At 45.7% G+C, this 14,924-nt stretch overlaps 2 protein-coding genes and 1 non-coding gene across 4 annotated transcripts; 1 reads left to right on the top strand and 2 right to left on the bottom strand.

The window, feature by feature from the left end:
- Positions 1–1,677: 1,677 nt before the first annotated feature.
- LOC124678444 (mediator of RNA polymerase II transcription subunit 15a-like) lies at positions 1,678–6,902 on the bottom strand. Of its 2 annotated transcripts, none has more exons than XM_047214336.1 (11): positions 6,808–6,902; positions 5,879–5,990; positions 4,959–5,622; positions 4,796–4,848; positions 4,439–4,516; positions 4,047–4,345; positions 3,211–3,676; positions 2,813–3,115; positions 2,487–2,678; positions 2,315–2,406; positions 1,678–2,226 (listed from the first exon to the last, which is right to left on the bottom strand). In XM_047214336.1, exons 1-11 carry the CDS (start codon positions 6,900–6,902, stop codon positions 2,022–2,024), a joined length of 2,559 nt encoding a protein of 852 aa, XP_047070292.1. In that variant the 3' UTR covers positions 1,678–2,021. The 2 variants fall into 2 exon arrangements, with proteins under 2 accessions (XP_047070292.1, XP_047070293.1); XM_047214337.1 differs by having other exon boundaries at positions 3,211–3,673.
- Positions 6,903–7,085: 183 nt separating this feature from the next.
- TRNAD-GUC lies at positions 7,086–7,157 on the top strand. Its single transcript has one exon. It is a non-coding gene; the product is annotated as a tRNA-Asp (tRNA).
- A 1,571-nt stretch (positions 7,158–8,728) lies between these two features.
- Positions 8,729–9,019, bottom strand: LOC124675341. Its single transcript, XM_047211413.1, has one exon. The coding sequence runs from the start codon at positions 9,017–9,019 to the stop codon at positions 8,729–8,731; it is 291 nt and encodes a 96-aa protein (XP_047067369.1).
- Positions 9,020–14,924: the final 5,905 nt, after the last annotated feature.

Genomic DNA, 14,924 nt, shown 5'->3' with positions numbered 1-14,924 from the left:
GATTTGTGAGTCCCAGACCACCTTGATCCCTCGGCTGACACACATCAGCCCATTTCACAAGGTCGTATTTGCGGACCCCTTCCCTTTCTTGCCATAAAACCCGAGCCCTAAAGAAATCAAAACGTTTAAGGACTTCTTTCGGAACTCTAGAAAAAAACATCATGAAACCAAGCACATTACTAAGATAAATCTCTGTAAGAATTATCCCCCTTGCCAGCAGGGACATTTCTTTTCTACTTTTTCCTCTGCTGGCCTCCAATCAATCTTACAAAGTCTTTTATAATGTACAGGCATCCCTAGATATCTAAAAGGCACCTCTCCAATTTTGCAAGTGAATATATAGGCATATTCCACGAGGTACGTAGGCGAGCGTCCACTCCAAGCAGCCCACGACCGGCGCCGAGTAACTCCGAGACGAGGCTCACCAACTCGTCGTCTCAGAGAGCCAGACGGTCGACGTCGCCGTGCTTATCACCGTGTAGATCAAGACATCAAGGAGCGGGTCGATGATGTACGAATCGAGGATGCCGCCGGCGCTGCAGACTCGAGATTTGGGCTGCCTCCGCGCATTGATGAGCGGCAGGAACAGCTTGGTCTGCCTCCAACCTTGCAGGCTTGCACAGCGTCCAACCGTCCAACACGGGGTTGAGCCTCCCCATGGAGACTGAAATATCCTGTTTGACGAGCTCCATGGCGCTCATGTACGCGGCGTTGGCCGGACAGGTCAGCGACGACGACCTGGGTTTCTGCAGTATTGTTTACTGGTGGTAGTATCAGGTTATGCGCTGTAAATTTATTATTTACCAACAATCTTTTTGTGAACCATAATTGGTAAAATACTTATTTATCACCAATCTTGTTTGTGTTGATGAATGCTAAAGGCTGTTACCCCATCAAGACCTTACCACCAGCAAACAATACTGCAGCGACCAAAAAGGTTATTTTTCACGCCCTTAACATTTGAAAATATATCATCGTATAAAATGCAAAACATTCATAGATCCAGCGAAACGTGTCTTGAATACAAGCTTCGTCAAATATCCTATTCAAAACTATATATATGGATTGCCCAGCCTTTTCTATCAGTTCAGAATTTTGGATGCATCGAATGCATGAAGCTTGACAAAAACAACATTATTTTGTTTGGAATCTAGTCTAATGAAGCTTCCATTACATCGATGGGTATACCTCCACATGTGAAGCATAAAGTACAATCAATTTTGTTTCGATGTACATTGTACGAAGGTTGTTATACTCAAACAATAATGACATGTGACTTGGACATGATACATAGGCACATAACTATGGTTTCTCTAAGATTTTGTGGACTATGAAATGAGAGTTCCCATGGCAACATCAGGCCAGTTTCTTTTCTATTGTCCACGAACAAAGGTGATTACTGATCCGACATTAGCGTTGTTTGCATCAGATGGTTATATCTTGCAGTACTTTCCAAAGAAGAAAAACATTAGATGTACACATAAAAGACACAGGTATGAACGATCTAACTTATCAGAATGTGAAAATTCTCAACAAAACAAGGTGCTAGTAAAGCTGATGCTCTCGTGATCCTTGTCCATTCAACTCTTGTTATCATGCATGGATTGTCTGTCTTTTTTGTCTAGTCAGAATAAGACTGAAAAAAAAAGCAACTTTCGAAGGCATAAAACCTCTTCAGATTTAGAATAGAAATATTATTCAGACACAAGTAAAACTATACGTCTTTCTTGTTCCTCGTTCAGAGTTTACAACTGCATTTTTTTCCTGCCGTCCATTGGTGATCAGCACTTTACATCTACTGCTTTCAAACATGTTACATCTATTGGAGTCAACATCAACTCCTATCATCCTATGGTATGTCAATCTCTATATGTTGAAAACCCAAGTCTATACAGTTCCGGTGCGATTACCAAAGATTCTACATATGCATCTGTCTAGGGATAGGAGTATGGACTCACCTTCTTATCAGTTATGTTCCGTTCTACAGCAAACCAGACACACAGGGCATCCTATATATGTTCTCATGCGGCAGCGCATCTATCCCAACGGCCAAGCATCATGCTGACCGTCCCTCCGCCTTGCCGCTGCGCAAACTCCGTTACAGCCTTCCGCACACAAGCATCCCACGCCCTGGCTATCTCCTTGATTGATCGGGGTTCCGGGAGGCCAGCGAGGACATGCCGGAACGCCACGTCCAGTGAGACCGAGATGGCACTGGAATTCTTCCTGCAGGTAGCCGAAGCTATTATGAAGCCGGGCCAGATTTGGACATCCTGCTCATCAATTAGTAAACAAGCATAAACCAGCCACTGACCTTAGCACCTCATCTCCTCCGTCATTAATAAGTACCGGAGAGCTACTTGGATAATCTGGGGGGATAAAAAGCTTTGCGGGGCAGACAAGCGACTGCATCAGTTAGAGTCAGTCAGTACACTGTGGTGTGCACGGCATGTGGTGTAAAGTGCAGGAAGTGAAAGCCAAAGTACCATTTCAGATGTTGCAAAGAGTGATATTACGGCACGTGAAATGGACACAGCGTTGTAAGACAGTTTCAACGTTGTCCCGCCACCGCAGGAGGCAAACCCATCTGTTTCACAGTCACCAGACATGCTGATCACTGTGTCGATAAGTGTGCTGTTAATAGATTTAATCTCTTCCAAGAGAGCATCATTAGCATTCTGCCAAGAGATATTCAAAGTATGTTAGGCTGTTAAGAAGTGATGACAAGCAGAAAATCAGTTGTGCTCCGATAGATAAGAGAACAAATTGCACTGGGTTGCCAACTTAAGAACCTAATGATCAATCATGTTACCTTTGTTTTCTGCCTCTTGATGCTTCTTTTGCTGCTCGAACCAGAGTCAGAGGCATCGCACTCAAATGACATGCAACTGTTATCAAAACTTCCTGCTAGTAGCGATCCAGAGCATGATGATGTATTATTGAATACACGCTTCATTTTGTTCACAGTATTAGATCCACCAAACTGCTGTTGTTGAGAGGATTTGCAATCCAAAATTGTGCCAATTTTCCCAGGTGGAACAATGTCACCGATGCTAAGAACAGACCAGATTGAATTAGCTGAGCTGCGTAGCGCTGCTGGTGATGAAGACCTCATCTGATGTTACATATAAAATAAGCACGGAACTGTCAGTATAAGGGATTGCAACAATTCATGAACTGTGACTGAGCTGAGAAATCTGGTAGACATACCGCATCAATGAGACGATCGATGGGCTTCTTAGTCACCGATGTTCTGTCCCTACATCGCACCTGATCCTCTACTTGACCAGCTGCTATCTCTGTCTGAAGTGATGAAGCTGACATTGGTTTAGTAGGAGTGACATGGTTAGAACTATTTGTTTTTGGTGGTGGTGCTGCTGCATTATCATGCAACAGAAAGTCAGATATGCTGCCAACGTCCTTTGAGAATCTGGACATCACCGGAGCACAGGGTGAGTCTGGTGCTACCCCTGGCTTGGCAACTGGTGAGGGGGTCAAGTACTCAAGCATACTGGTAGACCAAGATTGCAATGATCCTGGTGAACTGATCGAGGAAGGACTTGTTATTCCTAACAAGTGGCTGTGATTGTTATGTTGATGATCTGGTGATGTTCGAGCTGTAGTTGTTTGCCTTGACTGCAAAATGCTTGCATCTCCAGGTTGCTTTTGTTGTCTACTGCAATGGCAAAAGGTTAAACATTTTAATTAAAAAGAGCATTGCAGATTACATACATATGCCATGATAATTTCTGAAAAATGGGGTTAAGAGTGAACAGAATTGTTATCGTCTTACCGATGTTGGTTACTACAAAATGTTAAACAAAAATGAAAAATACTTTAGGAAGAAATCCAACACCTCATTACTACTACTTCATGTTATTAAGGATGGCATGTTCTGTTGATTCCGAAGCTAGGGTGACAGTCTACGCTGTCCAATATTTCTTAGCATTATATTTTGGTATTTGAAGTAAATACATAGAATTGCATCAAACGAAAGAATTGATCTTAATATCTACAGATTTGTCCAAGCTATCGCTTTTACCAACCTTTTATCACCAGCGATTAGGGATACGTTTTCAGTAAGATTAATGGCTGCAGACTGCTGACCAAAATTCTGCAACTGATATCCAATATTCATCTTTCCATCGTGAGCTTTAGTCTTCTTGATAAAATCCACCAAATTATGTATATATTTTTCGTACTTGCTGAACTCCAACCTTAAACCCTCGTGCACATCACTTTTCCTCAACTGCAAAAAATTTAGTATCTTTCTGATTTGCTTCTTGAGATCAACTTTTTTTCTGTATGAATTAGCTTTCGATCCAGGTAGTGACAACAATTGTTCCTGTATGGAGATGGAACAAAAGTTGTAAGTAACAGAGATTCACTGCAAATTATCAATGGATGAAGATTCATCTCTAGGAAAAGGACAGATGACCTCTGTTAGTACTGGAACACGAAACTTTTCCTCCAATTCAACAAGCTGTAAATAATACGCATCCTTCCAAGACTTGATCTGAAATGGAATATTGCAGTAATACGATTAGGCTGAGGTTCAAATTTAACAAAAAAAAACATCGACAACTCAATAATGTGATTCTGTCATTCGGCTAGTAATGCTTGTATGTTGAAATACAAGGTCAATGAAACCAGCCCCGTTATATTGTATTAGAGCCTTAAAGGACTAAATTGGGTTTATGCAGCAAATTTTGCATAACTAACGCATACTAGGGACATAACAATAACTACAGAAATATGAACAGTTAATTCACATATAAAAATATTGGATTCTCACCTGGCAATACATTTTCTCTATTACGTCACATTCTCTAGCACTTCCAACGGTAGCTGAAATAGCAAAAACTGTAACTTGTGAAAGATAAACAAGGCAAAGGAAAACATCGAATAAATTAATATTGCATTATCCATTTTTTTATGGATAAATCAGCAGTCAATACCTGGAATCTGAGAATTCTGACAGACAAAAGTGCTCTGTTGAGCACCGCTAATCTGTTGTAGAGTTCGAGCCATATGCTCAGGTTCAGATGCCTTGAACTGTGAATGTAGTAGATCTGTCAGCCTAGAATCCTGCTGATTATTCTTTCCTCCAAGCTGACCGACCTGCATCTTAGAGGCATCAGCCTGTTGTGCTCCAAGGATATGGTACCTTTGCAAGTCCATCTCTTGTTGGTTGGCTCCCAAAGTTTGCTGATTCATCCTTGTCAGCTGCTGCCTACCAATGGCACTATCATTCTTGGCAAGTAGGCGATTCTGCTGAGAATTTGGTTGAATAGCTGGCTTTGACACACTTGTTGGGCTGCAACCTACAAAGTTTGTAGCCTGCAGTTGCCTGGATGGGTATTGGCTCTGACACTGACTGGCTCCTAATTGCATCTGGTTTTCCACTAGCCCTGGAGTTATAGGTGTCATAGGCTGAGAAGTTGGCCTTGGACTAGCCATCATCACCGCCTCTGGCATTACAGAAGAATTGCCTCCTTGTAAAGCCTGAGGTGCATTAGTCTGTTGCAATTGGCTACGTGACTGCCTTCGTCGTTGCATCTGTTCACTTCTTCTTTTCTCAAATAAGAGCAACTTGTTTGATATAATTCTCATGTAGTCTTCCTGGACAAGTTCAAAATTAAAATAAACAATGGGAGACAAGAACGAACCATACTCAAATGTAAGCCAAGTCAAAAAAAAAATTTGTAATGCATAACTGCGAGTGCCTAACATTTACTTTCTCGAGTTAACCAATTAACTAGCAGAAAGATATCATTGTATGCATAACCTAATAATGCTACATTTTCCCCCTGATCTGAAACATAACATAAAAAAGGCTAATTAACTGGTGCAACGAACCAAGACTGGATAAACACACCTTACTGTTAGCCCCACTGAATGCTTCCTCCTCAAATTTGGTAACAAAACGTTGGGCCTCTTGGGAATCAGGAGCATACCTAGGCTCGAGATATGGGTTCAATCTGGTAGTTCTGAATAAAATTAGACAGAAATGGGGTAAGGATCATACATCAACGCAGGAGCTTGTATTATAACAACACTCTGAGCTCAACTTATGTATTTGCGATGCAGCCCCCAGAATCAAATTAACCATTAAAACCAATAAAATCATTCATGACGAAGCACACAAAATATACACTACAAATGTGATCACGGCACCAGGTAGCCTGTAAAAAGGTGTGTCAATAGCTAAGAGACTTCTTCAAATTAAGCGAAAACAAACATTTCTAGACAGCGGGCTAACCAACTAAACCAATTTACCAAAGTATTAAGAAATGACATCCTGCCCCGAGACAATAACCAAGCTGAGCCCCAGTACACTACTTGCAAACCCATTTAGCCACAGGCTGGCAAATTCCGTGATCATTCACCGGACCCGATTGATATGCAGTGGCGGTCACCAATCAAAACAAACGTAGCAAGCAGGTAGGGACATGGACTGATGGTCGATCGAAGTAAGCAAGGGCACACAAATGCAGCCTGCTGCCTGCCAGCCTTAAATCGCAGCGAGAAATGGCAACAGATAGAGGATCAAAACCAGTAGCCCCAGAGGCCCAGCTTGAACCCCCGTCGACCGAGCGGAAACCCTAAGCCCTGAGCAAATCCGCTAAGTTCCATTCGACCCAACCCAACAGTGGGGAAGAGTCTCGATCCGTAAGGAAACGCAAAATCCTCCGGAGATTCGAGCTACGGGGCAATCGATCGATCGCGAGCGGAACGGCGGAGGGGGGTCGCGTCGCGGAACGAGGAGAATGGGAGGGGGAGGGAGGGGTGGTAGGTGCCGCTTACAGCTTCCGGAGTACGCCGGAGCGGAAGCCGGGATCGTCCGCTAGCCAGTGGCGGCGGCTGCCTCCGCCGCCGCCGCTCCCGCCGGCGGCGGCCATCGTAAGCCCTCGCCGCGCGCGGGCGGTGGCGTGCGAGGGAAGGAAGGGAAGGGGAGCGCGCGGGGTTCGTGGCAATGAAGCGGTATGCTGTAAGTGGAACCTTCATCACTAAGGAAATGTTCGTGTTGAGCGAGAAACAATTATCGCTAAGAATAAGCTTTGGCTCAAATAGTAAACAAGCAAGTCGTTGTAGTATAGTGGTAAGTATTCCCGCCTGTCACGCGGGTGACCCGGGTTCGATCCCCGGCAACGGCGCATTTTTTGTTTTGCTTTTCTTTCTATTCTTTATTTTTTTTAGATGAGATTTTTCAGGTTTCTTTTCACCACTAGAAAAATCTGGCAAGATAGAAATCATATATTTTCACCACCCCCCCCCCCCTAAGATGACGTCATGCATTAGGAACGTTGCTTACTAGTAAGAGTTAACAACCACCATATGACAACTATAGGTTTAAGCAGTATGACAACACTTAGACAGTCCAGCTACTCAATATTTCCTGAAATATTTTCACAATAGTCTTTAAATTCCAGTTTTATGTTTCTTATAATGAATTCGGATGCGTGGAAATTCACTTTTGATCTTGCGTGTATTTGCTCGTGCAACTGGGAAAAACATTTTAAAATGTCAAAAGAAACCGAAGAACAAAATTCACGCATACATCGCGATATTTTATATGTGCATGTCATGTTTTCTGGAAAATGGATATTTTTATGTCATGTGTAAAAAATATAAAGAAATATATCGGTTTTTTCGAAATAGTTTTCTGAACACATAGAACATCTATATGTATGTGTGGATATTTTTTGTCGGAATATTTTACTTTCTCCAATTCATAAAAAGTGTTCAAGCTTTATTTTCCGACCCTTATTATGTATCGGAAGGAGTAATATTTTAAAATGCACTTAAAACGTTTAAACCTCGTTTAAAAAAAAAAAACAGGATCATGCAAAAGCACCTCGTCAGGTGCCTAGATACATTAACTTTCGTGGGAGGGAGGGAGTAGCTTATATCACAACAATAAAAACGTTGAGCATCGTCCTGCTGTTTCTCAGCGGCCCCAAAACACAAAACAGTATAACCCAGTTAGCTGATCGTAGGCAGTTACATTCAATTCAGAGGCACTTTGCATTCAGCTTTATATTCTCAGATTATCCCGATCATGATCCACAAAAGGATTAGAATATTCGCAGATTGTAAATATGTAGAACATCAATACATCATCTACTAAAATTGGAGCGGAGGAATCCCTCGCCGCGGCGGTGGCGTGCGAGGAAAGGGAAGGGAAGGGAAGGGGACAGCGGACCCAAAGAAATTAATGCGTGGGGCAAATCAATTGAGTGGGGGCATTCCTTGATAACATTTTGCAGAATTTGAAAATTCTATCTCAAATATGAATAAATACTACTGGAATTCACATTTTTGAGTGGGGTCCTATGCCCCCACTCAGCTCAACTTGGGTCCGCCCCAGAAGGGGAGCGCGCGGCAATGAAGCGGAAAGACTGGATAATACACTTAAGCTGCTAGGCTGGAAAGATGGTAATTTGTGGTTCTGAATTATCTCCAAATGTATGCATTCATGAAAGACTGTCAGTCAAGGGTTGTACCAGTGTGTCACCGGAATGTATGCGTTCATGAAAGACTATCAGTCAAGGGTTGTGCAGTGTATCACCGGAAAACTCACGCACTGGGTACTGTGGGGACACGATCACTGAATTGCCTAAACACAGAGCTACTTCCTGGTTCTTGCCGATGCTGAGTTCATCGATCCAAGCCATATTACAAGATCTACTCGCAGCTACGTAGATTGCAATTAATGTTTCGTCAGCTAGTTGTTTGGGCCCCAGTTGCTGAGGTACATGACTGTGCGTAGCTCCTCCTCCTGCTCCTGCCTCGCCTTCCTCCTCGCCGCGGCACCACCGGCAGCGGGCACCGCCTTGCTCTTGCTGTTCCCGGCCGCCGCCGTAGCACTAGCTAGCTGCTGGGGGGACCGGAACGCGTGGCTCCAGCGGCACAGCCCAGCATGGCGGTCCTTGAGCGCCTCGACGGTGCCCACGCACGACGACCTCATCGCCGACGTCCACGACGACCCCATCGCCTTCCCGGTGCCGCTCGCCATCCGATTGACACTGTATGGTCTGCTACGATCTAGCTGCTCGAGTATGCTTCGATTCGTTCGATGCTGTGTCTTGTGTGTGAAGTGGTCAGCTGCGAGATGCCAGTGTTCGATCGTCGTGGTGCTTTTATAGGAAACGCCGGCCGACAGGCCGGCCGGAGCTGGTCTGTAACCGTACATGGAGAGGTGCAGGGAATGCTAGCGAGCTTCGTACGTACGCGAGGAAATTGCACATAACACCATATATTAGGGCATGTTTTGCAAGGAACCACAACAATGATTTGTTTTTGCACAGAACACCATATTTTGTTGTAATTGTTGCACAAAACACAAAGTAGGGTCGTTACCTCATTTGATACATATTTAGTCCCCTAAGACCACTGATAGTACATTCGACTCCGGCTCCACATTGGGGAGTCGAAGGTGCACACCGGATCCCGCTGCAGATCCAGTGGGAGGATCTCTGGGCGACACCCGGAGTCGTGAAACGGGATGGCCGACACCAGCACCCGCGCCTGGTTATTAAGATCAGCTAGCGCGTGTGTCGTGGGGACGACAAGTGATTGGAGCGTGACCGCGATCTTCATTTATTAAGACTAGCCGGCGTTTGCACGTGCGCGTGGGCCTGCGTATCCTCACCTCCCTCGACCACTAATGGGCGGGCTCGAGGATTTTCCAAGAGGACGCGCGCATACACGTTGCCGTCCGCGGGCAGCACATAACCAACCACTACGGGAGAGACGGCGTGTGCCGATAGCCAGCCGATGTGCGAGAGGAAACACAGCCAGAGCCACTTCATCCGGGGCCGACGCCAGTGTTCCCATCGAAGGAGAAGTTCTATTGCATGTACAAGCGTCAGCGTCAGTTGACCCCGGTAAGTTGCTAACTTGGCTAAGTTGATAACTTGGTGTTACATGGCTAAGTTGCTAACTCCCTCGAACATGTAGGGATTGGGAGAATCCGGGAACGGGAACGTCTCTGTTGATGGTACACCGATGCACCCCGGTCGCTATTCTCCTGGTGCTTCTGGCGCAGCTTGGCATGGTTCTACTTCCGGTGGCTCTCGTCGTGGTTCTACATTCCCGAGCACCCTCGAAGTACCTTTCCCTCGCTTCAACTCCGACGAGCTGCGTGATCATGAGTACTACCCTCCGGGTGGTAGACCATCATAGTTGCTACATTGTACTAGCTACATGACACATGCTATATGTGTAGAATGATCTATGTAGGATGAATATATGTAAGGTATTGCTTGTGTGCTATATTTGTACTAAATTTGGGATTTGGTGCCATATTTGTGCTATATCTGTGATGTATGAGCTATATGTGTGATATTCATGTGTCGGAAGCTATTTTATGTGCAATGGTTGTGCAAATGCTGTGCAGTGGCTGTGCAAGCAGCAGCAGCAGTGCAAAATGTTGTGCAAATGCTGTGCAGTGGCTGTGCAAGCAGCAGCACTGCAAAATGTTGTGCATCAGTGCAGTGGCTGTGCCGACGGTTCAGTCCCTTAACTGTGCCAAATGGCAGAGCCTGTGCCGACGGTTTCACCGTTGGCACATCCGGCCGTCTCGCGCGCTTTTTCCAGTTTGAAAGGGCACAGTTCGCGCGTGTTTCTAGGAAAAAATGGTGCAACTGTGCCGATGGTGTCGGCACAGCTGGGCACGTTGACGGCAGGCGACATGACGGCGAGTTGGTTGTGCCGACGGCCACCGTCCAGCCGTCGACGTACGCCTGTGCCGACGGTGATCTTCTACACCGACGGTGCCTGCGCACGCCCCGACGCCAGCTATGCCGACGAGGCTACGCCAACGGTCACCGTCGGCAGAGCCTGTGCCGACGGTGCGGGACCGTCGGCGCACCAGATTCTTCCGGTAGTGAACCCATGGGCCTAATTGTGTGTCAAACGAGCTAGTATCCCTATTTAGTGTTTTGTGCAACAATTACAACAAAATATGGTGTTCCGTGCAAAAATAAGATATGGTTGTGGTTCTGTGCAAAACATGTTCCAACATATGGTGTTATGTGCAATTTCCTCTACGTACGCTGGTGCGGGCGCGCGCATGGTTTATGGACTCGTGGGCGGAAACCAGGTGCAGAATTGAGCCGGCTTTTGGCGTCTCAGGAGGTTGTTCCCGGAGGCCGAGGTTGGGGAATGCGACGTGCCGCTTGTGTCAGAGCATCTCCACTCGTGCCCCCGTCGAGGCCCCCGGCGAGCGTTTTTTCCATCCGGACGGTGTAATTCCGCCCAGTCGCGCCCCCGGTTCCTCGTTTTCGTCCGGATTTGGCCCTTCATCCATCCGGCGAGCCCACGCCACCCCCGGCCCCCGGGGAGCGCTCGGGGACTCCGGACGAGTGAAAAGCGGGGAAGGGCCCGATCTGTCGGTGACTCGACGCACGAACCCCACCACCACGTCGCTCAAAATCTCCCCCACCCCTCGTATCTCTCTCGCTGCCGGCACCACCCCGCCGGCTTGTTGCCCAGATTCCTCCGCCCCTCCTTCCCCACCTGCCTATATTCCGCCGTCTTTGGACGACAGCCTATCTGGCTGCTCTTCCGCCGGCCTGTTTTCCGGCCTGCTTGCTCCTCGTCGCTCGCGGCTCGGGTTGCTTCGACCACGCCCGTCAGGTGTTCGTCCATTTGCCTTGCCGGCCATGGACTCGGACGAAGAGGAGGAGCAGATGTTCGTCGAGCTTATGCAAGAAGAGATGGCAGCAGCCGCCCAAGACGACGAGCACATGATGATCCTTGGTTGCTTGGCAAGCATGTACGCCGGACTGGCAACTGGTCGACGTGGTGGGTCGGCACGAGGTCGCCGGAAGTGCAAGCCGAGACAGCGAATGGAGGGTTACTGCATGTTGTACGCCGACTACTTCGCCGACAATCTATTGCACGGTGAGTGTGTTTTCCGGCGTCGTTTCAGGATGAGCAGAAAGCTATTTCTGCAAATTGTGTATGCCATCCGCCACTTTGATCCCTACTTCAGATGCAATGCGGATTGCACTGGTTTGGTTGGATTTTCGTCACCGCGAAGTGCACAGAGTGGCCATGAGGATGCTGGCGTATGGAGCTCCCGGTGATACTGCGGATGACTATCTTCGGATGGCGGAGTCCACCGCCCTTGATTGTTTCTACCGGTTCTGCAGGGCCGTCATAGCAGTGTTCGGGGACTATTTCTTGAGATCACCCACTGTCGAAGACACTCAGAGGATCCTTGCAACAAATGAAGCTAGGGGTTTTCCAGGGATTGATACGTCTCCGACGTATCGATAATTTCTTATGTTCCATGCCATATTATTGATGATACCTACATGTTTTATGCACACTTTACGTCATATTCGTGCATTTTCTGGAACTAACCTATTAATAAGATGCCGAAGAGCCGCTTGCTGTTTTCTGCTGTTTTTGGTTTCGAAATCCTAGTAACGAAATATTCTCGGAATTGGACGAAATCAACGCCCAGGGTCCTATTTTGCCACGAAGCTTCCGGAAGACCGAAGAGGAGTCGAAGTGGGGCCACGAGGGGCCGCCACCATAGGGCGGCGCGGCCCAGGCCCTGGCCGCGCCGACCTATGGTGTGGGGCCCTCGTGTGGCCCCCCACGTTGCCCTTCCGCCTACTTAAAGCCTCCGTCGCGAAAACCCCGCATCGAGAACCACGATACGGAAAACCTTATCGAGACGCCGCCGCCGCCAATCCCATCTCGGGGGATTCTCGGAGATCTCCTCCGGCACCCTGCCGGAGAGGGGATTCATCTCCCGGAGGACTCTTCACCGCCATGGTCGCCTCCGGAGTGATGAGTGAGTAGTTCACCCCCGGACTATGGGTCCATAGCAGTAGCTAGATGGTTGTGTTCTCCTCATTGTGCTTCATTGTTGGATCTTGTGAGCTGCCTAACATGATCAAGATCATCTATCTGTAATGCTATATGTTGTGTTTGTCGGGATCCGATGGATAGAGAATACCATGTTATGTTAATTATCAAGTTATTACTTATGTGTTGTTTATGATCTTGCATGCTCTCCATTATTAGTAGAGGCTCTGGCCAAGTTTTTGCTCTTAACTCCAAGAGGGAGTATTTATGCTCGATAGTGGGTTCATGCCCGCATTGACACCGGGACGATGTGATGAAAGTTCTAAGGTTGTGTTGTGCCGTTGCCACTAGGGATAAAACATTGATGCTATGTCTAAGGATGTAGTTGTTGATTACATTACGCACCATACTTAATGCAATTGTCTCGTTGCTTTGCAACTTAATACTGGAAGGGGTTCGGATGATAACCCGAAGGTGGACTTTTTAGGCATAGATGCAGTTGGATGGCGGTCTATGTACTTTGTCGTAATGCCCAATTAAATCTCACTATACTTATCATGTCATGTATGTGCATTGTTATGCCCTCTCTATTTGTCAATTGCCCGATTGTAATTTGTTCACCCAACATGCTTTTATCTTATGGGAGAGACACCTCTAGTGAACTGTGGACCCCGGTCCATTCTTTTATACTCGAAATACAAATCTGCTGCAATACTTGTTCTTTACTGTTTTCTCTCGCAAACAATCATCTTCCACACAATACGGTTAATCCTTTGTTACAGCAAGCCGGTGAGATTGACAACCTCACTGTTTCGTTGGGGCAAAGTACTTTGGTTGTGTTGTGCAGGTTCCACGTTGGCGCCGGAATCCCCGGTGTTGCGCCGCACTACATCCCGCCGCCATCAACCTTCAACGTGCTTTTTGGCTCCTCCTCGGTTCGATAAACCTTGGTTTCTTTCCGAGGGAAAACTTGCTGCCGTGCGCATCATACCTTCCTCTTGGGGTTCCCAACGAACGTGTGAGTTACACGCCATCAAGCATATTTTCTGGCGCCGTTGCCGGGGAGATCAAGACACGCTGCAAGGGGAGTCTCCACTTCCCAACCTCTTTACTTTGTTTTTGTCTTGCTTTACTTTATTTACTACTTTGTTTGCTGCATTATATCAAAACACAAAAAAATTAGTTGCTAGTTTTACTTTATTTACTATCTTGCACTCTATATCAATAACACAAAAAAATTAGTTACTTGCATTTACTTTATCTAGTTTTATTTATTTACTACTACTAAAATGGCTACTCCTGAAAATACTAAGTTGTGTGATTTCACTAGTTAGGCTTAATGGAAAACAACAAAAATATGAGAGATCTTTATGAACTTTATCTTGAATTAGGACATGATGTGTTTGAAGAGAGAATTAAAAAACCCATGGAACTTTATATGCATGCTAATGGGAATGTTATTACTATGAATGCTTTGAACACCATTGTTGCTAATGCCATGGAAAATTATAAGCTTGGGGAAGCTGGTTTTGACGAGTGTGATATTTTTAGTCCCCCAAGCATTGAGGAGAAAATTTTCTTTGATGATACTTTGCCTCCTATATTTGATGATGAGAATAATAATAATAGCTACTTTGTTGAATTTGCTCCCACTACAATTAATAAGAATGACTATGCTTATGTTGGGAGTAGTAATTATTTTATGCATGAGACTCATGATAAGAATGCTTTATATGATAGTTATATTGTTGAGTTTGCTCATGATGCCACTGAAAGTTATTATGAGAGAGGAAAATATGGTTGTAGAAGTTTTCATGTTACTAAAACACCTCTCTATATGCTGAAATTTTTGAAGTTACACTTGTTTTATCTTTCTATGCTTGTTGCATTATGTTTCATGAATTTGTTTATTTACAAGATTTCTTTCCATAGGAAGTGGGTTAGGCTTAAATTTGTTTTGAATTTGCTTCTTGATGCTCTCTTTCGCTTCAACTCTTATTTCTTGCGACTGTATCATTAAAACTGCTGAGCCCATCTTAATGGCTATGAAGAAAGAACTTCTTGGGAGACAACCCATGTTTTTACTACAATATTTT

The sequence above is a fragment of the Lolium rigidum genome, chromosome 7 (genome assembly GCF_022539505.1).
Source record: "Lolium rigidum isolate FL_2022 chromosome 7, APGP_CSIRO_Lrig_0.1, whole genome shotgun sequence".
In the NCBI taxonomy this organism is placed as follows: domain Eukaryota; kingdom Viridiplantae; phylum Streptophyta; class Magnoliopsida; order Poales; family Poaceae; genus Lolium; species Lolium rigidum.
This window is presented reverse-complemented; position numbering and strand designations above follow the sequence as displayed.

Bases quoted from the DNA above. Each gene is read 5' to 3' on its own strand.
- LOC124675341 (XM_047211413.1), bottom strand. From the start codon at position 9,019: ATGGCGAGCGGCACCGGGAAGGCGATGGGGTCGTCGTGGACGTCGGCG.
- LOC124678444 (XM_047214336.1), bottom strand. From the start codon at position 6,902: ATGGCCGCCGCCGGCGGGAGCGGCGGCGGCGGAGGCAGCCGCCGCCAC. The intron at 5,623-5,878 runs GTGTGTTTATCC...GAACTTGTCCAG, and splicing joins TCAGTGGGGCTAACAGTAAG to GAAGACTACATGAGAATTAT. The intron at 3,677-4,046 runs GTTGGTAAAAGC...TTGCCATTGCAG, and splicing joins CTAATCGCTGGTGATAAAAG to TAGACAACAAAAGCAACCTG.